General features: G+C 38.2%; 2 protein-coding genes across 2 annotated transcripts; one reads left to right on the top strand and one right to left on the bottom strand.

Moving 5' to 3' along the window:
* MPP1 (MAGUK p55 scaffold protein 1) lies at positions 1-25430 on the top strand. The gene is made up of 12 exons (XM_080909593.1): positions 1-231; positions 9199-9342; positions 9642-9720; positions 11131-11216; positions 13587-13655; positions 17612-17808; positions 19230-19336; positions 21738-21818; positions 22564-22644; positions 23524-23726; positions 23949-24023; positions 24915-25430. The coding sequence occupies exons 1-12, from the start codon at positions 130-132 to the stop codon at positions 25089-25091; spliced, it is 1401 nt and encodes a 466-aa protein (XP_080765719.1). The 5' UTR covers positions 1-129; the 3' UTR covers positions 25092-25430.
* On the bottom strand, positions 3040-3639 carry LOC308414367 (large ribosomal subunit protein uL6-like; the record flags this gene model as incomplete). The annotated part of the gene is made up of 1 exon (XM_080909594.1): positions 3040-3639. The coding sequence occupies exon 1, from the start codon at positions 3613-3615 to the stop codon at positions 3040-3042; it is 576 nt and encodes a 191-aa protein (XP_080765720.1). The 5' UTR covers positions 3616-3639.
* Positions 25431-25794: the final 364 nt, after the last annotated feature.

The following is a 25794-nucleotide window of genomic DNA, read 5'->3' as shown; positions in this document are numbered from 1 at the left end:
GCTCTTGATCCCTGCCTTCTCCGCCGCCTCAGTCTTGCACGCCTCTGAGCAGGCCGCAGTTCCCTGATTTGCGATTCCTGGGCTCAGAGCTCTGCCGCTACTGCGTCTAGGTGTCCCTGCTCCTGAGAGATGACTCTCAAGTCAAGCGAAGGCGAGGGAGGGAACAGCATGCGCACCGCACTCTCGGACCTCTACCTGGAGCACTTACTACAGAAGCGCAACCGACCTGAGGTTAGCGGGACCCCTGGGGTCCTTAGGGTTCGGGTTGGGTCTTTCCTTCTGCTGCTGGATTTTTCCTATCCATGGCTTGTTTCCCAGGAGCTCTGTCCCCGGACGGCCAGATCTCGGGTGTCCTCCCCAGGGTGGAGGCCTTAGCACTGGGCCCGGTTCATACTGAGATCTGGGTGTGGTGTATAGTTAGTTGCCTGGAGCAGCCCCTCCTAGGTGAAAATCCGGAGAGGCCAGCCAGGACTAAATGCATACTTAAGGTCAAAGAAAACTTGCTCATAGATGGAAGTTGAGTGACAGAAAGACCTGAAGAAGAAAAATAAGACTTTAAGGAACACATCCAATAGTAGATCTGCCTGGTTGTTGTTGAGCGCTCGTATTCAGTTTCACAGACATGGTTGTGAAAAACAACTTCGTGCCCTAAAAAGCTCACTCATGTCCCTCTTCATTCCATTTCAGCAAGTCTCCTCGTGCTACTCTATAAACTAGGGTAGCCTTCATGTTCCAGTAATTAATTGTTAGTTATTAATCTTCTGTGTCAGAGAGGCCTCCAGAGGTGGTTATGATTATATTCTGTGTAACATGTCTCCCCCTCCTCATTCAGTAGCTTATAATGCTGAACCATCTACTGACCCTGCTTCTACTACTCTCTAGTTACTTCTGGGAGATTATGGTAGAGCTTGTGATACAGTGAAGATGGCTTTGTAATAGGAAGGTACAGCTATTAAACAATATACATTACACAAAATGTTCAAAGATGATACTAGATAATAAATCCAAAAACCCTTGAAGGAATGATAGCTATTACATGTTTGATGACTTTTTTTTTTTTTAGATAAAGGGAAAAAAATTGAAGAGTTGGTAAGAAAAAAGTCCATATTATGACAGTTGTATTCTGCCCCCTCCCCAATTCTGGAGCTCTGTTTTCTTTTCCCTACCTCTGGTGTCATTTCCACCACAACCCCCCAAGCCAGTTTTTGAAGTACGGTTATTTAATCTTGCCTTTCTATGATCCACACCCAAAGTCCTCTTTAAGAAACACTGACAGAGCAATTTACTGCTTAGGGGAAGAAACTGTGCACCAACTACATGTCAGCAAGTTTTATCTCTCCTACTGGCAAATAGGAGAACATTTTGGTTTTTGTTGTTGTTGTTTATCTGTTTGTTTCTTGTTTTCATACACCACCTCACAATACCTCAGCCTAGCTTGTAGCTTATTCTGCTGCCCCAACTGGCTTTGAATTCTTTTCAGTTCTGCCTCAGCATCCTGAGTTTATAAGTACTATAGGCTTGAGCCAACATGTCCAACTTTGGGACATTTTTAGTGACACAACTAGATGGATTTATTTTTTACAGCAAGAAATTATCAAACCTCCCCCCAAAGTGTCATGTTCCTGATGTTCTAGTTCAGTGTCTTGTTTAAGGTAAACAAATAAAGTGCAAAGAGCAGAACTTAATGTGATAAAATTCTAATCTACTTAGGCCACTATGGCCACAATAAAAACAGATTCCTATCTTTAAGGTATCTAGGTCTTCCTGGTTTTGAAAAATAAGATCATAAATATCCTAGAAGTGAAGGACAGAGAATGAAAAGGATTAACAGACTATTCTAGGTACTGACAAAAATGGGCCAAATACTAAATAATTTGAAAGTGCTACTTTATTTTTTTAGTTTAAATTCTCTGAAAACACGGACCTTGAATGGAAATATCCTCTTCAAATGAAACAACTAGACCTAAGAAGGAGCTCTTTCTCTGGTAGAATGATAAGCAGGAGCTGACTCACTGACTATGCTCCCTACTGACTCAACCAAGACTTGTTTTCTGCTATTGTACATGGAATGTATAGCATTGAACCTTGGTGTCTCTGCACAGGCTGTTCTGTTTTGCCTGTAGTCCTGTTTGCCCTTTAAATCCTGGATTCTACAATGTGCAGGCTTCAGTAATGCTGGGTACTCTAGAGTGCTTCACAGCCCCCTACACCTCCTTCAGAGGAAACATCTGCAGCACAGTTCAAAGGGCAGAGACAGTTTCTCAAAGGAAGTTGAAATAAAAAAATATAGATTAAAAAAGTTGGCAGGGTGGGGGGAGGGGTAGTAGGAGGGAATAGTGCAGGGGTAGCTACAGTTGACTTTCTGATTTAAACCAATTGGCTTCAGAACAAAGTGACAGTGAATTACTGAGCACAGGAATGAACAAACATTTGTCTAGCCTACTGTTAGGCTCATTGCCAACTGCTTCCACATGGAGAACTTAGAATGCCCAGTCCAAGGAAATGAATGACTCTAAATACAGAAGAGCCTGGGAGCTTCTTACTACCACCTGCCAGCCTTGTATAGCCCCTGACTGAGCTACAAGTACCCACTCTTCACATGGATATCTGTTTCACCTTGTGAGTGGGAAAAACTACAACAAAAAGTTAGAGAAGCCATGAGAAAACCAACAATTTCCCAAGGAAGTATAGAGATTAGAACTATTTAATTATAAATAATAAGAACTGGAGAGAGAGGAAGGCTCAAGAATCAGGATTTTTCTGGCAAGTGTTGTCTTAAAATCATACATTAACTAGTGCTTTGTTTGTTAGGCACTGCATACATCTATGAGTCCAAAGGCCACAAGTTTAAAGGTCTTTGGCTGATTTGCTTTATCTGCCTAGTACACTCTGGACACATACACAGGCTTCTTCCAACTGAAACTCAAGCAGCTTCATTCTACCTCAAACACTAGACTGTATTTCCAAATACTTAGCTCTTGGTTCCTGAATAGCCAGCAACTCAACCAGTGTTTCTGGAGCTAGGAATCTGAGGTCTCACTAGTCAGCCTGCTGCACCGTTCCCTTCTCGGACACATAGATGCCATCCAAACACTTTCTGATATCCTTGTGTTTAACTCTTGTGGCTTGCTGATTCAGAGCCACTGAATTTGAAACAAGTTCAATATCATTTCCTTCAAGGATTAATTCATCCTTCTGGGATGGAGAGACAGAACAAGCAACACCTGTCCTCATCCGAACCCTGAGGATGTATTTTTCACCCAAGAAAATTCGGATTTCAACCAAAGACCCATTCTCCTGAATAATGACGTTGATAGGGAAGTGAGCATACACAGACTTCATCTTGTAATGAAAGCCCAGTGTAACACCCTTGATCATGTTCTGAACATGACTGCAGATGGTTCTCACAGTGGCCAGTTCCTTTCTGTTACCCCACCATTTGTCAACATGGAGCCTTTTCCTTTTCTTTACAAGAAGACTCAGCTCTACATCGATGTGACTGAAGTCACTCCACAGAGTTCCCCTGGGGCCCTTCACAATGACCGAGTGCCCCTTCAGAGTGATGTTGACATTTTCTGGAATGTCGACCTTCTGGTTGCTGAGAATGGTTTTCATTCTTGCAGTAGATGGGGCAAAGAGAGCCAGCCATATGTGGTTTTTTAAAAGACATGGTCTCACTCTGTAGCCTTGGCTGGCCTGGAATTAACTATGTAAACCAAAATAACTTGAAATTCAAAGAGATCTGCCTGTCTCTGCCTCCAGAGTGCTAGGATTAAAAGCATGCCTTTAATCTTACCATGCCTAGGAGTTTTTGTTGTTTGTACTGTGTGTTTTTAATGGAGTATCACTTTATAGCCTAGGCTGGCTTCAAGCTCTTGGCAGATGTCCTTGTCTCAGTCTCCTGAGAATTGAGATTACAAGCTTTCACATTTCCCAGATCTTTGATATTGTTTGGAATGGCAAGATGTCTAACCAAGAGAATTGAGATTACAGGCCTAGCTGACTAAAGTTAAATTCTTAACTCTACTTTTTGATCAGTATTAAAGGCAAAAAATGAGGCTTAGAAACCATTTTCATTAAAATAATTTATAAGCCTTAGACTCCAAAATTTAGTTAAAATTTAGCACAGAATTCAGAGTTCAAGAAGACAACATGATACCAGACCTTGTTTTGCAGCCCAAGATTGTTCCAAACTCACTCTGTATTGCAGGTTGCCCTCAGTGCACCCTTATATGTGCTAAGACTACAGTTATGTGCTACCATACATACTTTATAAATAAGAATTCATTGAAATTGTATAGTAAACTTTGAAACATTCTTACTTTCCTTTCTTTCAAAATTAGTTTAGCTACTCATAGGTTTATGCCCTTCCATCATGTTTGTGATTTTTAAAATGTCAAAATGTATAAAGGTACTTTGGGTATAACTTTCATAGACCAGGTGAGTTAAGCCACGCAATGTATGAGAAAAACAATACCTGGTACAGGGTTATTGGCAGCTGACGCCAGCCGCTGGTCCTAGGCAGAAGTGGAGAATATAATAGCTGAATCACCTTGACTGAGTCTCTTGTTTTTTTTTTTAACTAAATAAATCAAAGTTAGGTAGTCAAAAATAAAGAAATTTATAGTTGGTTATTGCTACACCTTTAATTCCAGCATGGGGGTGGGGCAGATGCAGGTCAATTTTTATGAGTTTCAGTTTGAGGCCAGCATGGTCTACAGTGCTAATTCCTGAACAGCCAACTACTCAAAGAAACTCTGTCTCAAAAAACAAAGGGGAGGGCAAGAAAATTTTGTGTGTGTGTATATATATATATATATATATTTTTTTTTTTTTTTTTTTTTTTTTTTGATTTGCTGTCCAAGCAGTGCTGGTACTACCTTTGATGCTCACCTTTCTAAAGGAACAAAATTAGGTACTTCATTTCTGTCAACTTCTTAGTCTTTATCATGTACATCTTAATTTATCACAGTGCTTGCATTTACAATGTGTTCTTTATAACTGTTTCAAGATTTGTCTGTGGGTGGATTCTAAAATGTGAAAGTGAGTAAGTGGTTTTTATATTGTTGTAATTGGTTACTGAACTAATGTTTCACATTTCCCAGATCTCTGAGATTGTTTGGAATGGCAAGATGTCTAGCCAAACTCTTATTTTTCTGGCCTTTTTTGTGGCTCTGGTTGTGGGGTTGTGTCCTGTAGCTCTGGCCAATGATGCAAGAAAAGCTGTCCTATGGGGGAGTTCTGAGTTGGGTCCAACTGACTTGGCCCCTCTGCCCTTCGTGCCTTCAAAGTGGAGCTGATAGTCATATATAATAGGCTAAAGGGTTAGAGAGAGGAGGAGATCCACATAAGTACTCAGGCTGCCAACTTAACTGGAAATTCTACTCATGTCAGAAAATTTCACCTTGCCAATTATAGAAAGGAATGTGTTTTTGACAGCTTGGTAGGAACAGTAGACTTCCATTTTTCTGAATAGAAAGTAATCATTGTGACATAAAAATAGAGGGATACATGAAGATTTGAATGCTGAGCATTTTCTTTAGTGGCTTCTTTCAGTATCGTTAGTATGTCAGCACTTCCAACTGAGAGTGATACAGCAACATAGTAACCATAGCTCACATTTACCCAGTACTTCAAAGTTATGTTAAGCTTACAACCCAGTAAAGTTATTATGCTACATCTTCATTTTTATAGTTGAAGAAAGAGAAGTAAAAGAAGGTCAAGAATCCAAAGTCTCTCTCTCTCTCTCTCTCTCTCTCTCTCTCTCTCTCTCTCTCTCTCTCTCTCTCTCTCTCTCTCTCTCTCTCTCTCTCTCTCTCTCTGCCTCTACCACCCTCTTAACTCTCCCATGACCTGAATAAACTCTATTCTGTACTAAAAAAAAAAAAAAAAAAAAAAAAAGACGAATCCAACCACTAGTAAAAGACCCAAGAATCTAACCCAGACAGTGTGTTTTTCTGTTAAGTGTGTCCCAGATTTTTAAGTTCTACTTAATATTTTTTGCTAAATTATTTTCTTAAAGTAATTTAAACACATAGTGTGTAGTTTGGAAGATATGGTGAGTAAAGTTAGCCCATGAAGGCACTTTCCTTTTCACTCTGTCTTGTAGCCAACCAATTTACCCCTTCCTAGAAACAACCACTGGTCCTTCCAGACATTATTTATGTGTTTCTAACTAAATGTGAATACGTTCATTTTTCCACCACTTATGGTGAAGATAGCATAATTGTCTTCAAATTGTTTTATTTTTCACATAAACAGATGGTTTCAAAATTACCTCAGAGCTTCCTTGTCATGTCTTCCCATGCAGTGACTATAGTGTCATTGAATTATTTGTGGTAGAGTACCTGGGATTTGTGTGAAGTTCTGTGTTGCCAGGTATTATAAGTTATTTTTCAAATTACAACCCTTTTTCAACATTTTTGTTACAACATAAATGCCATGTGATAGTGTCATGTGAGTTTTGGGACATTTTAGCTGCTAAGTAAGACAGTTTCTCAATACTTCCTCTTCTGCAAGTTACACATTAAGTGACACTGTATCAGTCTTCATTGTCTCATTGTTTTTTTTAAGTTAGAAAGGAAGCAGTAAATTAAGTGCTTTTAGTTTTTAGTTTATGGAAAGCATACCTATGTTATAAGACAGACTTCTCTCCTTAAGTTTCTAGGCCAGATCTCCTTGTCTGTCATCTTTCCACAATTCTGTGCCCATAGGCAGGCCACTAAACTCATCTCAGGGGTATATACATTCCTACTCAAGACTCTTCTTTCCCCCAGAAAAATGAATTGGCAGGATATATTTTTCATAGCTCTGCTTATTGAGAAGACCTTTTACAATTCCCCAGTGTCCCTTTGTTTGGATAGTATATAGCTGCTCTCCATTTTCAATTTGTACCCAAATAACAAGCTCACATTAGCTGTTCCTCCTCTGGCTCACTGTGTAGGGTTTTATTCTTTTTTTAAAATTTTTTTTTGAGAACACTGTCACTATCTTCAGACACACCAGAAGAGGGCATCAGATCCCATTTCAGATGGTTGTGAACCACCATGTGGTTGCTGGGAATTTAACTCAGGACCTCTGAAAGAGCAGTCAGTGCTCTTAACCACTGAGCCATCTCTCCAGCCCAACTACTGTTTTTACTATTTACACCAGTTTTGTTTGTTCAAAAATCTCACATAATTTTTATCATATTGTACATACTCTTTTTTTAATAGGACTTCCTTTATTCAGCATGTTCCTGAATTCATTCTTATTATTTTGTAGTTTGAGCTCTTTGAATGCATGGACAACTAACTGGCTTGTGTATTGTCCTGTGTTTCAACACCTTTGTTGTTTCCTTTTGTGTGGACTGTTGGGAACACAATGCTGCTATGTACATCTGTATACAAGCTTCTGTGTGGACAAATATTTTCTTTCATCCTGGATGAACCCTTAAAAGTAGGATGACTGGACCATAGTGTAGGTGGGTATTTTATTTTAGACCTTCTAGCAGACATGTAAGGTCATTCTGTTGTTTTGGGTATTTGTTTATTTTTTTAGACAGAGTCTCCTGTGTAGACTTGGCTGACTGAAAGTTTGTGTCTCCATCTTCTTTCCAGCTGCCTCCTTGTCTCTGCCTCTTGAGTACTGGTATAATAGGCATGTGTTACCATTCCTGGCATTTGTGGTTCTATTTTAATGTATACTTCCTTGGTTACTGTTGCAAACTTTTACTCTCAGGCCTCATCATGTCTTTCCAGTTTCTTGTTTGTTGAGATGAGGTGTCACTGTGTTGTCCAGCTTGATCTAATTCCTAGGTTGACTCAAGCCATTCTCCTACTTCAGCCTCCTAAGTAGAGGGAGTTTTGTGCTTATCTCTTATGCATCTGCCTTTGTTTGTTTTTGTCTTGAGACTGGGTCTTATTTTGTAACCCAATATGACCTTGAACTATGTAGTACAAACTGGAGCCAAACCCCTGCCCCCCTCTCCAATTTCTGGGATTATAGGCCTCTACCACTAAACTCTGCTTGTTCATGTTTGTGGTTCTAGTTGGAGGAAAGGGCATTTTTTTTTATTCAGGGTATTTCTCTGCAGCCCAGGCTTGCCTTGAGCTCATGATTGTCTAGCCTTTGCTGCTATATGTTTTTTTGAAGAAAGATATTATGTTTGGTAATGTCAATCCTTTTATTTTATGGTTATTGATCTCTGTGTCTTGTCTGCTAACATTTCACATAACTCAGTGGAATCTTTTGGTGAACATGTTCTTAAATTTTTATGGCACTTATCTTTTCAGATTTTATTTTTTAGCTAGAAGGTTTTTTTGTACAGAATAGAGTTTATTCAGGTCATGGGGAGAGTTAAGAGGGTAGTAGAGGCAGAGAGAGAGAGAGAGAGAGAGAGAGAAGAGAAGAGGAGTAGAGAAGCAGAGGCTGGTCATGAGCACGTGGAGAGAGGGGGTAGGAAATGGGGAGAGGAAGAGCAAGAAGAGGTGGGGGGTGGGAGCAAGAGGCCAAGATAGCAAGAGAGCTAGCTAGAAGTTTTCAAGTCATATACTATAAAATATTTTGACTACCCCAAGGTATTGAAGGTATGTTTTCTTCTCAGGATTTATCTGCTTTACCTTTCACATTTTTATCTGGAACCCATCTGTAACTGAGTTTTGTATGTAAATTGAGGCATGAGTCAAATTAAAATCCATTTTTCTGAATATTTTCTTGATTGACCTCACACTGCTTATCATGCCAAGAAAGAGAATAACTAAGTCTTGAGCTGTCTAAAGTATCTGTCACTGTATGCTTGTTTTGCCTGTATGCATGTCTGATTACAACATGCATGTCTGTGTCATCAAAGCTAAGAAGACATCAGATCTCCTGGGACTGAAGTTACAGACAGTTGTGAGCTGCCCTGTGAGTGCTAAGAATTGAACCCAAGTTCTCACAAAGAACAGCCAATGCTATTAACCACTGAGCTATCTCTTAATCCCTCAGAATATTTTTAATAAAAATCATTTCTCTATCTGCAATGACCTCATAAAATGTGTGTATTAAATTGAATAAGGAATGTTTACAAACATCTTCACATGGATTTAAATGAGAGTAGATGTCAACCTTATGAAAGAACTGGATTTTCAAAGTTTTTTGGGTTCTAATTAAAGATTTTTGATTGACTATGGGGCTTTACTGCTTATTTTTATCCATTAATCTGTTTTTATTTGACAGACTTCATTGAACCAGTCAAATGTTGCCACTGAGGACATGTACACCAATGGGTCCACTGCTCCAGGTAGCCCTGCCCATGCCAAAGGGCAGGAGGCACGGAGAGTTCGTCTCATTCAATTTGAGAAGATCACAGAAGAGCCCATGGTAATCTCTTGTCCTGTTGTCCTTTATCACTTACACTCTACAGATGAAGTCATTGGGCCATAAGAATATATGCCAAAGGCCACTCATGGAATTGTACAAACTGACATATTCACTGCTGTGTTTCTTTGTCCCCATTTCAAGCTCCTTTCAGAGCAAGCTTCCTGCTTTTTTCACTTGAAAACAGCCCATGATATAGATGGAAATAGTAGTTTTCCCTGCAAATTTTCCTTAAGATGCTTTAAAGATGTCCTCAGAAACGGCTTAAAACAAAATTTACTTTTTCATTGCCTTTATTCTAGGGAATCACTTTGAAGCTGAATGAAAAACAGTCATGTACTGTGGCCAGAATTCTTCATGGTGGTATGATTCATAGACAAGGTACTCTGCCAGGGAAGAGGGGTTCTAAGTCTAATTTTACCCTGGGATTAATTATTTACTCTCTGTTCAGTGGTTTGGGACAAGAAGCTTATAGCCCTCAAAACTGATAGCATTTTCATGAGAGTGCCAAGAGATTCTTTGGCTTAAAAATTGACTCTTTAAACCAGGCATGGAGGTGCATGCCCTAATCCCAACACTCAGGAGCCAAAGGTAGACAAATCTCCATGTTTGAGGCCAGCCTAGTCTACAAAGCAAGTTCCAGGACAAACAGTGCTACACAGAGAAACCTTCTCTCAAAAAACCAAACCAACCAAACAACCAAAACTACTTGACTCTAGAAAATTGCATGGTAAAATTTTAGTATGAATTCTGAACCTTTTTTCCCCCTGAGACAGGATTTCTCTGTTGAGACCAGGCTGGCCTCAAACTCACAAGAGATCTGCCTGACTCTGCCTCCTAAGTGCTGGGATTAAAGTCATACACCACTACTCCCCAGCTCCTCTGCATCTTCTCATATATACTTTTCTTTTTAGTTAATAAGTGAATCATTACTACATGTACTCATTACATAAGACTGATATGTAATGGTAAAGAAAGCTGTATCTCTGCCTTCCAGAAGCTAACAGCTTAAATGAGAAAACCAAATTTAAGTTGGTATAATTAATTATTATATTTCCCTAATACTAGAATGCTAACAATTTTCAGACATTTATTATTTACTAAAATATACTTTGGGGAGCAATGAGAAAACAGAATAATAAATTAAAATATAATGTTTTCAGCAGCTGGTGATACCTATATGGTATTAGAAACTAGAAACTATTCCCAATGTTGGGGTTATGGCTACTCCAGTGAGTCTCCTTCCTCATTATTTCCTACCCTTTTATGTGTAACTATTTTTTTTTATCCAAGGTAACGTGACATTAATTTGGAAACCATCCTTCACATAAAATTTTAACATTGGCTAACCATTTAAGAACACATGTTGTTGGAAGTTTAGTTTAACAATAACAAAGAAACATTGAACTTGCTGAATAATGGAGAGTACTGAAATCTTTCCCTGACTTTGATATTCTTTTTAGTGTGTACTTATGTCTCAGTCTCCTAGAGTTGGCAGCTATTCTGATTCTAAGAATTCAAGGATGGGATGCTTTTACACAGCTCTTAGGTGACTGAAATCAAAAAGGATGAGGCAGTATTGAACTGTGCTTGATAGATTCAGAACCAAATTTGTTTTTATCTCTCCTGGTTGAATACTTCCAAGAAATATCTGAATTTTATTTATTTTATAAAATACTTTAAATTGTAGTTTTAGTTATGTGGTATTCTTGAGCTATACTAACAGTTCTTGTTTGAATTTTTATTCTTTTATACATTGAGTTTTTTGTTTGTTTGTTTGTTTAATGGCAGGCTCCCTTCATGTTGGGGATGAGATCCTAGAAATCAATGGCACAAATGTGACTAATCACTCAGTAGATCAGCTTCAGAAGGCAATGGTGGGTATTCTCTGTACCAGACAAATACTGTCTTCTGTGTTCATGAAGGGTATATTGGCACTGGTGTCACTGTATCTCATTTCTCTACAAGAGCATGGTTATCAGGAGCTACAGAGATGAGTCAGTGGTTAAGAGCACTGACTGCTCTTCCAGAGGTCCTGAATTCAATTCCCAGCAACCACACGGTGGCTCACAACCATCTGTAATGTGATCTGATGCCCTCTTCTGGTGTGAATGAAGACAGCTACAGTGTACTTATATATAATAAATAAATAAACAAATCTTTTTTAAAGAGCATGGTTATCTTATTGAGAGGGTGGTTATCACCTCTCATCTTCTGATATTCTAAGAAATGGTATTTTTTCTGCTTTTATTTAGTAAAACTGCAAGGCAGGGCCAATAACTTGAGAGCATCAATCTCATAAAATGACAGGAATATTGATTGCCCTGGGTATCTGGAGATTGTGGTGTATATTGATATTTCTGAATCCCTGCTTCTCTTGCTCTATGGGTTTGAGCAAGTGGATTAGCTTCTCTCAGTCTGTAGTCTCAGAATCCGTTATATGCAGCATTGTGCATGGTGTTTGTGCTGCCTCTTCTGTTTGCCCCTCCTGATACTTTGTAGTCTTTCAGTAAGCTGTTTTTAATTTCACTATCAGTTGGGCTTCAGTACATTCAGGAGGCACTTAGTAAAGGTATTTATGTCCCTATTCCAAACCTGCTCCTATAGGTACCATTTCACACAGGTGTGGGCATCCTCAAAAGATCCAAAAAGGGAGAGAATTTTCCCTTTTTGAATGTGCTACCTAATTATTACTGAGTTCCCCAGTAATATCATAGTTAGTACCAGGAGTGATGTCAGAAAATCGGCCCTTAAGGTGGGCTCTGACATTGGGCTACTTGCAAATGAGCTTATGCTAAAAAGATAGTGCATCAGAAAAGATCTAATAATTCTAAGAAATCTAAATTTAATTTTAAAAACAAAAACAAATAGGATACTGAGCAAAAGAAACAAAAATCTGCTGACCATCATTTTAAAAATCTGCTCAGTTACTACTGCTACACAATCCATCATAGCCAGGCTATTGGGTCAGTGGTCCAGTGGTATAAAATGTGTGGTATATACATACTATGGAATGCTGTCCTGTCTAATACAAGAAGGAAATCTCATTATTTGTTACAACAAGGGTGCACCAGGAGGGCATTATATAAATAACCCAGACACAGAAAGATAAACATCATGTTAACTCTTATATATGTGGAATCTAGAAAGGCAAACCTGTAAAAGTAGAGAGTGGGATGGTGCTGATAAGTGGCTTGGAGTGGTTGGCAATCATGGAAAGATATACAATAACTATGGAGTATATTCTTGATAATTGCTAAGAGAGTGTACCTTGAGTATTGCCACAAAAATAAGTAGAGAGGTAATATACATATTAATTAAATGTTTAGTCATTATATGTACATAATTTGAAAACCATTGTATGTGGTAATCATGTATATTTTATTATTTAAATTACAAGAAAAAAGGGATGATCAGCTGTAGTTATGGTAACAATATTACAAAACAAATGATTGAGCTGAATGCAATAGCTCATGCCTGTAATAAAAGTTCTAAGGAGGCCAAAGCAGACTATCACCTGAATTCCAGGCCAGCCATGGCCATATAGTGAGTTCCAGGCTATATTCCAGAGTGATACCTGGCTCAAAACTAGCAAATAAAACGAAAATTAGTTAATTTTTTTTAAAAAAAATAACAAGTTGGGCTAGAGAGATTAAGAGCACTGACTGCTCTTCCAGAGGTCCTGAGTTCAATTCCCAACAACCACATAGTGGCTCACAACCTTCTGCATGGGGATTCCCTTACAGAAGACTTATGAAGACTGCCATGGTGTACTAATAGAAATAGTAAATAAATAAATTTTAAGAAAAATAACATTAAACTTGTATCCACCTCCAGTTGTAGTGGAACTTGGGAGCCTGAGGCAGAAGGATCATAGTTTAAGGCCAGCTTCAGCTATATAGAAAAACCAAAAGCAAAAGAAACACATGACTATAAATATTTGCAGTGTTTTCATTAAGGAGGAGAAAGATATGGATATATTTGGGTTCATTCTAGGGACTACTAAGTACCTTTTGGGGACCAAGATCAGAAGAGGAGAAAGTCATTAAGCTACTGCTTTATTATTTTTGTATGTTTAGTTATGCTGGTGTGGGAAGCACATGACCATCTCATGGTTCAGGAGGTAATATCTGACCAAATCTTAAACTATAAAGATGATTCTGTAGTCAAAACTCTAACTTTATAAAACCCTATATCCCCCAGGTTAGTTTTCTTTACAGTTTCATTTTTCTTTTCTTTTTTAATAGAAGGAAACCAAAGGAATGATCTCATTAAAAGTAATTCCTAATCAGCAGAGTCGTCTTCCTGCACTACAGGTACATAGTGTCATTTTCTCTGTTGTACTGTTTTGTATTCTTGAAATTTTATTTTAAATTACATGATTTTATAACTTTAAATTCTGAATCTCTCATGGGTGTTTAGTTGCTTGGCTTGGGATCCTATTGTCCACTCTGTTATCTCCTTTTCTTTTATCTGTGTGTTTCTGTGTGCCTATGTGTTTATTCATGTGAGTTCAACTGCTTTTGTGTAGAGGGCTGAGGACAACTTTGGGTGTCATCCACCTTTGTGTGTTTGTTGAGGTGTTCTTATGAGTGTGGATGTGTGTGCACATGTGCCTATGTGTCTATATGAATATGGTGGTCAGAGGTTGATATTAAATGTTTTTTCTTAACCCCATTTTACATTTATTTATTTATTTATTTATTTATTCATTCATTCATTTATTTATTTATTTATTTATTTATTCATTTATAACGGCATCTCTCAGGGAACCTTAAATTCACTGATTTGGCTAGAATGCTTGGCCAATGAGCTCCAGGGATTCACCTATCTCTTCTCCCTGACCCTCTTCTCCAATACTGGAATTACAGGCAACAAACACATTGTGCCCTGCTTTTGGAGTATATTCTGGGAATCTGAACTCAGGTTCTTATGGTTGTGTGGTAGATACTTTATCAACTGAGCCATCTCACTAGTCCCCATCTTTTTTTTTTTTTTTTTTTTTTTTTTGAGACAAATTTCCACCTCACCCACCCTAGCCTGGATCTCACCAATTAGATTAGGTTGGTTAGGTAGTGAACTTCAGGGATACTCCTGTCTCTGCCTTCCCAGCTCTGAGCCACTAGGCTCAGCTTTTTAATGTTAATCCTGAAAATCAAACTCAGTTGCAAAGTACATACAAGTTTACCAACTTAACTGAGCAGTCTCCTCAGCCTTTTATTCCTTTTTCTTTTAGGACGAGGAGGTTAGAAGTGATAGGAACAGGTTATCAGTAGCAGAGAAATAGATGGGACAGGACCTTGGCAAATGAATGTGCAAAAAGGTTTTTAAAATACCAAACCTTGGGCTGGAGAGATGCTTCATGATTAAAAGAATTTGTTGCTCTTTCAGAGGACATGAATTTAATTGACAGTACCAACATCTGGTACTTTAATAGTGGTCTATAACACTAGATCTAGGGGATCTGGTGCATTCTTCTGGCCTCCACGGCCAACTAACTGAACACATGTGAGTAAAAACAGAAAAAAAATAAACCTTAAAATATAAAACCTGAAATTTCTATCATAGGTTACCTATAGTGTGAAATAATATAATCTTAACCTTTTAAATTGAGGTTTTGCTGTTTGTGTATATACATATAACAAAACAAATCGATCACAAGTATAAAACTGATTAAATATTTATGAACTGAGAACATCCTTATAAACAGCACCCAATTTCAAAGGCAGAATATGTCCAGCATCTATGACTTCTTATCTCATTTCTTCCAGGCTCAGCACCACCCTGACTTATAACACAAGAAAACAGTTTTGCCCCATTTTGAAGTTTATCATGTCATACATGTAGGCATATTCTGTGTAGTTGCTCTATTTATTTACCCTTGTGTCAAATCTCCATATTATTTTGTGGAAAGTAGACATCTTCACAATATCCCAAAAGAAGCAATAACAGCAGAATCCTTCTCTATTTTTCAGTATTGAGAAGGCTTCTAGTATTTTACTGTAAAGTATGTTGGCTACAGGGTTTTTATTTGTTTGTACTATTTTAATTATGTGTGCATATGTGCATTGGAGTTCACGTGCTCACAGAGGCCAAATGTATCAAGATTACCCTGGAGCTGGTTATAAGCTATCTGATATGGATGCTTAGGTCCTCTGAAAGAGCAGTACTTGTCACCTGAACCATCCCTCCAGCTCCAAGCTGTAACATTTATTAGAGTCAAGAAGTTCCCTTCTGTTAGAAGTTCATTAAAATTTAGTATTGCTTGGATGTTAAATTTTATCTTTGTGCATACCTAGTGACAAAATCATGTAATTTTTTCTACTTTTTATGTTAATGTCACAACCTTTGTGTTCCTGAACTAGATTCTGCTTGATTGTTACTTCTTATTCTTATGATGAATTGCTGTGTTTTATTTACTAATATTTAATTTTGAATTTTTATATCCCTGATCCTCGGAGAGACTGGAAGAGTCTTACTAGATTTGGGTATTATGGTTATGAGTTGGGAGGCTCTAGATTTTTCTGCTAGTTGTATTTGTATGAGAATAACCTATTTTTTCAACAGTTTTGAAATTTGACCAAAGAAGAACAAACCACTGGGTCTTATCAAATGTTTAGGTGTAAAATTGTCCATATATAGTTTGAATGTGCTTATTCATATGCACATGTATATAGGGTTTTGTGTACTCTCAAGGACAGAAGAGGACACTGGGTATCCTGCTCTGCCATTCTGCTGTTTTTATTCCCTTGAGCTAGGCTGAACAGTCAGCAAGTTTCTGAGATTTACCTGTTTGCCCCTGTATGCTAGTTACATTCGTGTACAGCCATGCCTAATTACCATAATATCTTACTAAAACCTTTTACAGAAGTTTAGGATCTTTAGTAGTAAATTGTTATTGTTTTTGTGTTTGTTTTTGTTTATGGAGTCGGGGTCTTATTATGTAGTTCTGTAACTCACTATGTAGACCAAGTTGGCCTTGAACTCATAGAGACCATCTGCTGGGATTAAAGGAGTAAGTGGGCTAAAAATTCTTTTTGCTCTTGTTATTTCTTCCCTTATTTGTTTGAGCTATATTTATACTCCTTAATGTTATTACCACAGATAACCAGTGTTTGAATTTCTTTCTGTTACATTCTGACTTAAAACAACTTGGGAGGAGAAGGTTTGTTTCAGCTTACACTTTCAGATCACAGTGTGTCCTTGAGGGAATCTGAGGCTGGAACATGGAACAAAAACCACAGAGGAATAAATGTTATTGACTGTCTTGCTCTCTTGTTTGCTTTCTGCTAACTTTCTTACACAACCCAGGCCCTCCAGCTTAGGGATGATGCTTCTCATAGTGGGTTGGATTCTCCTATATCAGCCATTAGTCAAAACAGTCTATCCCAGACATGGCCACGGGCCACTCCGAAGCTGTTCTTAAATTGAAGTTTCCTCTTTCCAGATGATTCTAAATTGTGTCAAGTTCACAATAAAAACTAAAAAATCAGTATTAAATTCTGGTACAATTTCTTCTAGTCAATTTTCCCTATGATAAACATTTCTTTTTATTTTGACCACTCTAGGTATTTTGTTTATTAATTATTTTGTTCATTAATGTTCTTATTTTACATAATGTTAGCAGGATTGCCAAGGGAATTAGATATTCTTCTACAAATTGGTATTTTATGTTACATGGTAATATATTTAGCAGATACTTAACTATTTACCATGGAAAAATAAAAATGTCTGAGGAAATTAAGTTGTTTTCAATACTTTGCTCTTATAAATAATGCTGTGATAAACATGCTTATCCACAAAAGCATGATTTATGTAAGATAAATACATAGTTTGATAAAAGGTGGGGCAAAGGATGTCACCATTTGAAGATAATGGACACATTCATATTGCTAGACTGTCCACTAGAGAAAGGTTTATCAACTTTACCATATTTGTGAGAGTATCTTGTCAAGGAAACATCCATTTCAGATGGATGGTAGCAGCTTTCTACTCTGAGATAGACAACTCAAATTCAATAGCTAGCAACAAGGTGACTCAGAAAAGCATTTCATGAAAAATGCCTCTTATTAAAAGGATCAATTTTGATTCTTCTGCAAACACAAGTCTGTACTTAAGAACACTTGGACAATCCCACTGCACATGTTTGGGTACACACCTACCATTTTTGCCTCATTCTTGCTCATTTCTGATTTCCCCATAGTGGAACATTTTATGTATGGGGCTCTAATGTTAGTGTTTTTCCTGAGGTCCTTTTTGCCTTCTTTAACAGATGTTCATGAGAGCACAGTTTGACTACGATCCCCAAAAGGACAATCTTATCCCTTGCAAGGAGGCAGGACTGAAGTTTGTTACTGGAGACATTATCCAGATAATCAATAAAGATGACAGTAATTGGTGGCAGGGACGGGTGGAGGGCTCCTCCAAAGAGTCTGCAGGATTGATCCCTTCTCCTGAGTTACAGGAATGGTGAGTATGTTTGTGCTTAGCTTCAGAAATCTGTTGTCTTGTGCATATTTTCCATATCTCCTAAACATAAGTTCTAGTTTTCTTTACATAATAGATGAGGAAGGGTCCACAGGAGTTGATATGGTTCATTGAAGGGTAATTTGTTTCAGGGAAAGGAGAGCTTTCTTCCCTGTTTTCTATATTCCTTCAATCACTCAATACTGTTTCTAAGAAAACTTCTGAAAACAGTCACATTTTAAGTATATGTTCTTTATGCAGATTCTTATCCTCCAGTCTGATTGCTGACTTACTCCAAGGCTACCACACACAACCACAAAGTGGTAGAAAAATCCATATTCACTATTGACCTCCCTGTAGAAAATAACATCACAACCTCAGAGAGTGTTAGTTCCTGTACCAGACCTATTTCTTTTTTCTTTTTTAGATTATAATTATATAATATCTTTCTTCCTTCTAAACTTCTCATATATATATATATATATATATATATATATATATATATATATATATATATTACAGATTCCTAAATATGTAAATATAACCCACTTAGTTGTCTATCAAATGCCAAATGGTGAGCCCTTTGAAGTAAGTTCTGCTTGATCTCATTTCCAACTATTGTAAATAACACCTAACCATGGGATGTGTTTTGTATAAATAAATGTTTGCCATTAAACAACAGAAGAAATACAGTACAGACCTGGAAGATGTTGGTTAGAACATTTTTCGAGCTAACACCTAGTGACGAACACAGTAAGATCAGGAAAGGCAGATAGCTGAGAAAGACACAGGAGAGCACAAAATAAAACTGAGGCTTATTAATGAGGCATGAAATCAATTTAGTAGATTACAACATGTATTTATTTTTAAGTGAGGGCCAGGTATTGTGCTGAGGCTTGTAATTCAGAGTGCTCAGAAGACTGAAGCAAGTTGAAGGACACATGGGCTACATAGTAAGACCCTGACTCCAAACAAAAGATGATTCACAAAAACATCAGTATAGATTACACAGTAACAGGTGTTATTGTTACTGAAGCTATTGTTTCAATCATATATGTGATTCTGTGTGCTTTATTTATAGATTAGGGTTGTTTGTAGATAATATATTTTTTATGATAAACTGAGTGTCAGCCTACTTTTCCAGGTCTCACCTCAAAGGTGGAAGAATGGTCAAGCTGCACTAAGGGGAAGAAATTACCTTTTCCTCCTGAAAAGTTATTTTCACTGCCAGGCACCTGGGTGACCACATAAAATTATAAAGAAAGGAAGGGAAGTGGTGAGGGCATCTCTTCCTGAAGAATTTTAGAGTCAAGGAAGTGGGTCAGTCTCAAAACTTAAACTACAGAAAAGAAAGGAGGTAGCCTAGTCTGTTACAGGCCTTTACACTGAGGACCCACTAATCTTTAGTCATCTGTTCTTCACAGGAGAGTGGCAAGTTTGGCTCAGTCTGCTCCAAGTGAAGCTCCAAGTTGCAGTCCATTTGGGAAGAAGAAGAAGTGTAAAGACAAATACCTGGCTAAGCACAGTTCAAGTAAGTTTTCTGTGTCCCCTTCCTCAAGAGTCCAAGTAGCCTAATGTTTCTCTACCTGTTTAGCCAGAAGAAAATAGGTGAGGATTCAGTGTGTAGTGGGATATATAGTATATAGAAAATGTGCCATTTCTTTTGGCTTTTCCTTACTCGTTTTCTTCATAAGCGCACTGCTGTCAGAGAGACAATGCCAGTGCATGTTCAGGAAGGCCCATGTCTGTCCAAACCTACTCATCACCTCACCTTTCAGGTAACCAACTAATCAAGTCTTCCAGTCTTTTCTCCATACTTAATCTTTATTCTGCTATTTATATCTTTATATCTTTGTATCTTTATTATTATCACGAACTTCCGTATCTACAGAGGCCTAGTTCCAGTACCCAGTGGTTATCAAAATGAACAGATGCTTAACACCCTCAAGTACAAGGGTGTAGAATTTATATAGGACTTATTTATATCCTCCTGTGCAAATTTTAAGCAAGGCAGAACTGCATAGTGAGACCCTGACTGAAAAATAAAATCTTAATTTTTCTAATACAATGAAAATGCTGTATCAATAATTGTACTATAATGTTTAGGGAATAATGAAAGAAAAAGTGTGTATAGGTTTAATATAAATGCAAACTTTTTCAAGTATTTCAATTTGTGGTTGTTTGAATCTAAGGGTACAGGGGTTATGAATATGGAGGGATGAGTTTCAAGTGGGTTGCTGATAATAAATGAATATGAATCTACAATTTATTCAATGTTTCCATCCTGTTGGGAACATTCAGAGACAATGACAAGTGCATGAACAAATCAAACAACCTGAAGTTACCATGGCCAAGGCACCTCTGAAGGAGTAAAGGAGTATTTGCCTAAGAGCCCCTTTTCCATCTTGAATGGTTGGGTCAATATTGATTCTGTTCTCTAAAATAAGGGATGTTAGAAGGATTACAGTGATGATGCTGATATTATTGAGCTCTAAGTGCCTATGAGACACCCAAGCTAAGTGTTCTAAAGAGCTGGAATCTGTTGGAGCTAGAGAACTATTACAATACTGAGACTGCCACAGACTGAAAAGGTCAGGTCAGAGGGAAACAGAGAAGAACATAGAGTTATAAAAAAAGCATATAAAATCAGAATCCTAATGACTGGCCTACAGAGCCATGTGAAAAGTTCAGATGGACTTTGAGAAAATCAAATCATAGACTAAAAGGAATACATGCATCTGTAATACAGAATGAGCCTGCTCTCACATCCTGTTCTTCAGTTTGTTATCAGCATCTCCTCTAGCTGCTACAGCCATTGTGCTAGCATATTAAATTAGCAAAGCATTCTTTATTTTTAAATGGTTTTTATTTTAATTTTATTTACTTTTATATTTTATATATTAATATATTGTATATATATATATATATATATATATATATATATATATATATATATATATATATATGATGAATGCACTGTAGACACAACAGAAGAGGGCACTGGATCCCATTACAGATGGTTGTGAGCCACCATGTGGTTGCTGGGAATTGAACTCAGGACCTCTGGAAGAACAGTCAGTGTTCAGTGCTCTTAATCTCTGAGCCATCTCTCCAGCCCAAAGATTGATTCATTGATTGATTGATTATAAGTACACTGTAGCTGTCTTCAGACACACCAGAAGAGAGCATCAGATCTCATTATAGATGGCTGTGAGTCACCATGTGGTTGCTAGGAATTGTACTCAAGACCTCTGGAAGAGCAGTCAGTGCTCTTAACCACTGACTCATCTCTCCAGCTCCTAAAATAATATATTTAATTTTTATGTGCATCAGTGTGAGGGTGTCTGATCCATCAGAACTGGAGTTACAGATGGTTGTGGGCTGCCATGTGGTTGCTGGAAATTTAACTTGGGTCCTTTGGTATAGCAACCGGTGCTCTTAACCACTGAGACATTTCTCCAGCCACAAAAAGCATTCTTTATTCTTCAGTAAATTTTGATTCTGCTTGATTTTTTTTCCACAACATAGACAGGTGTGTTGAGCTGAAGTTTGGTGTGGCCAGTCTCACTGTTTAAATTCTAGACCCTGCAGTTTGTTTCTTATCCAACATTCTAGATACTTCATTCAGAATTAAAATGGGGTCATGTCAGTCCTTTCCTCAGAATTTTCATAGAAAAACCCTTTCGCTTTGTTTTATTATGTATCACTCTTCATCACATAGAAATATCTAACATCCCTCTGATTTCATGTCTATGGTCTCTTTCCCTACATTTTATTTATTTTTGTAGATGAGGCCTCAGTGCTAGGACTGTAGGCATGTACCACCACACCCAACCTTTCCTCCTTGCTGGATCAAGTGTCAGCTCCTTAACCCAAGCCAGTGCTTTATTACCCCACCTTTGAAAATTAATATGGTTTGATTTTGTTTCTAGTTTTTGACCAGTTGGATGTTGTTTCCTATGAGGAAGTTGTTCGGCTCCCTGCATTCAAGAGGAAGACTCTGGTGTTGATCGGTATCTTTTCACTGCCCTTCCCCAGTTTGTTGATTCAGGAGCACAATTCTGTCTTTATTTCTAATCCCATGTTATGTGTCCACCATTCTTCAGGAAAGGCAGTGAGGAAGATATGGAGTGTGGTCTCTTAGATACTTCATGTGGTAGTTATAAAGAACTTCTGGATCTTTCAAGTAACCTATTTGGATCTACTTCATATTAAATATGTTTCTACAGTTTTTAGCACATAATTCTTTTTTAAAAGATTTATTTATTTATTATATGTGAGTACACTGTGGCTGTCTTCAGACACACCAGAAGAAGGCATCAGATATCATTACAGATGATTGTGAGCCACCATGTGGTTGCTGGGAATTGAACTCAGGACCTCTGGAAGAAGAGTCAGTGCTCTCATCTCTCCAGCCCACATAATTCTTTTATATTAGGTTTGCTCTTTGTCCACCTGTTTGGATGGCTTACAACATAAAAACTTCCCAGTAGCTGATTCCTCTGTAGAAGTATCAACTATGTTCAACATCTTAACTCTTAGGCCTTAAAAAGACTTCTCACTTAAATGGATACAACAGAATTGAAGCTATTTGGTAGCCCCAAATCTTGACAATTCTAAGGACTCGGTTGCAGCCTTGTTTTTATCTACTAGATACTTTGAGCACTGGGATATAGGAATCCATCTCCCATTCCCTGTCTTATCTCCTCCAATGTTTCTGAGTGAAAGTGATAGAAGCCTTTCTTTATTCTCACACAGGAGCCAGTGGGGTAGGTCGTAGCCATATTAAGAATGCTCTGCTCAATCAGAATCCAGAGAAGTTTGTATACCCTGTCCCATGTGAGTATTTCTCAGGTGCTTTGGAGGGGAACATTATGCCTAAGGATCAGAAATGTTCTGTTACAAAATTTAGAATCTGTGTTTTTCTGAAATGTCACATGGTCTTGTTCTTGTTTTATTTAAAATGTTTAATCATGAAAACTGAAATTTGGGGGGCTGGGAGAGAACTCTGTCAGTAAAGTTCTTGGAAAGTATGAGGTCCTATTTCAATCTTTAGAATCCATATTGAGGAGCAAGGAAGAAAGACAAAGAGACGTACTTATAGGGCTGAGGAAAGATGCCTGCTAACCCTGACAACATGAGTTTATTCCCCACATAGGTTTTAAAGAATGTATGTGAGTACACTGTAGCTGTCTTTAGACACACCAGCTCTCATTACAGATGGTTGTGAGCCACCATGTGGTTGCTGGGAATTAAACTCAGGTCCTCTGGAGGAGCAGTCAGTGCTCTCAACCACCGAGCTATCTCTCCAGCGCCTAAAATAATTATTTATTAGTCAATGTGTGTGTGTAGTCATTTCATAGCATGTATGGAGGCCAGAATACAATTTATAGGAGTTAGTTCTTTTCTTCCACCACGTGGTTCCAGGTTCTCAGGTTATGAGCCTTCTGTGGCAAATGCTGAGAAATTGCCAGCCCTATTTAACTTTTAACCAAATCATTGTGTTCTTTCCATGTCATAAAAACAGAACAGTGCTGGAGATGGGTAGGCATCTGTATATCTTCTAGCATCAGTCGTTCAGTTCAGGAGGAAAAACATCTCTATTATATTATCTGCCCCAAAGATGGGTAGTTTCCATCCATATAAACACTTTGGGCCAAGCCATTAAAAGATAGCAAGGATCAAGAGCTCATCAATAATTTGAGTTCTTGTACGCAGATACAACACGGCCACCAAAGAAGAGTGAAGAAGATGGGAAGGAGTATCACTTCATCTCAACGGAAGAGATGACAAAGAATATTTCTGCCAATGAGTTCTTGGAGTTTGGCAGCTATCAGGGCAACATGTTTGGCACCAAATTTGAAACAGTGCACCAGATTCATAAGCAGGACAAAATTGCCATCCTTGACATTGAGCCCCAGGTAGGTAGGCATGCAATAGTAGGAACAATGGTTTTAGCCATGTAATGAGGGAAGTGGGTGATGAAAATTAGAGCTCCTGGAAATCTTGGAGCTCAGGCTTGCTTTCGTAAAGTTTTTGTGGGGTCAGCATAATACAACCAAATTGGTATATAACACTTATTAGAAGAAATACATTCTGACAGACAACTGGGTTGTGTTTCTCCTTCCCTTCCCTTTTCCTAGACCCTGAAGACTGTTCGGACAGCCGAGCTTTCACCTTTCATTGTGTTCATCGCACCTACTGACCAGGGCACTCAGGTGGGAAAGGGGTCATGGGTGGAGGTTCACACCTTCTAGGTCATTGTCAACTGTTTATTCCAAGGCCAAGAAGACAGAGGGAATTCATATCTTACTCATTCAAGCTAAGTTATTAAAGAATTCAAGTCATAGTCCTGAATGATGCAGTTCTAATGGCTGAGATGGACAGTTAAATCCTGATTCTGATATGTAGACTTGCACGAAGCAAGCAGAGAGTTATTAAGGACAGAGGTGGTACTAGATCCATCATGGGGCACCGTGAGACTACAGTGGGGAAAGGAGCCTACTTGTAAAAGTGGCTGTTTCCTCTATAACACATCATTCATAACATTTTTTTAATTTAACATTTTAGAAGAATGGTATTACATTTTGTTTTACTATAGAGTCACAATCCCAGCAATTAAGAGGTGAAATAAAGATGATCATGATTTTAAGATCATCATTAGCTACATGGCAAGCTCAAGGCCAGTCTGGAGCCTGGAGTTCGAAGGCAGTCAAACAAATAAGTCTGCCTCACACATAAAACAGCCATTTGTTTTGCTTGTGTATCTGGCCATATCCTTAGCTCATGTAATTTTTACTTGTTTCTAAGAATATTTCTCTATACATTTGCCTTTATGTAATTAACTGACCATTGGAGCCTAAGACCTGAAATAACTTTTGTCCTTATCCTTGGATAAGTTACTAAAATGTTTTTTCCATGTACAAAAGGTTGGTTGAAATTGCTAAGCAATTAGGGTTAGACATTCTTTAGTATAGTGGTTCTCAACCCCTTTGGTAAACATTAGTGTTCTTAAATATTCATCCAACTGTTACCAGGCCACAGGATGGATCAAATATGGGGAGCCAATACTTTATTTGCTGCTTCAACTATGGCTTTCTTCTTTGCAGACTGAAGCCCTGCAGCAGCTGCAGAAGGACTCTGAGGCCATCCGTAGTCAGTATGCTCATTACTTTGACCTCTCTTTGGTGAATAATGGTGTTGATGAGACTCTTAAGAAATTGCAAGAAGCCTTTGACCGAGCTTGCAGTTCTCCACAGTGGGTGCCTGTCTCCTGGGTTTACTAAGCTTACATGGAAAACATGTTCTAGCCCCTCCCCAGCATTTGGAATGTCATCCCCCTTGCTTATGGCAAAATGGTTGCTTCAATTTCAGTGTCTTCTCAGGCTCCTGAAGGGGTGAAGTTTTCCTACTATTTAGGAAATGTCTGGAAATTGGCCATAAAAACTAACCAAATGCAACTGCTGCACAGAAGAACTAACTGTCCCCCTCCTTCCTAGGCCTGAGCTCCTTTGCTTTCAACTATATAGTCTTTTTACTCTGGAATAAGCATCTCCAAAATCAATCAGCTGTAATAGAATGTCTGCTATGCTGTAAGGAAACCTTCCAAACAATAAAAGTGCTGCTGTGCCACTGACCTTTTAACTCCATTCCTATCTGGGATTAACATACAGCTGTTAATCCTTTTAGGAACAGTGAAAAGCCTGTCACTACTCCTATGGGTCTCTAAGGGCTGGTATTCACAATGCACCATGGGCACACTTTTAAGTCATAAGAGAATGGTTGACATCACATTATAGAAGCAGGGGTTGCAGTGGACAGACTTCTGCTGTACAACAAAATTTCCCTTAAAACCTCTGCTTGTATTGGTTTTAGGCACATATTATGTCACAAGAGCAAATCAGCCCACACCACCTAGTCACCCTACAGTCAACATCAACAAGCTCATCTGACCTCCAGTACACTACACAATGTATCTACCTTTTTCCT

Source organism: Micromys minutus (genome assembly GCF_963924665.1).
Source record: "Micromys minutus genome assembly, chromosome: X".
Taxonomy (NCBI): domain Eukaryota; kingdom Metazoa; phylum Chordata; class Mammalia; order Rodentia; family Muridae; genus Micromys; species Micromys minutus.
The sequence above is the reverse complement of the archived record's forward strand: the minus strand, read 5'-3'. Positions and strand labels throughout refer to the sequence as shown.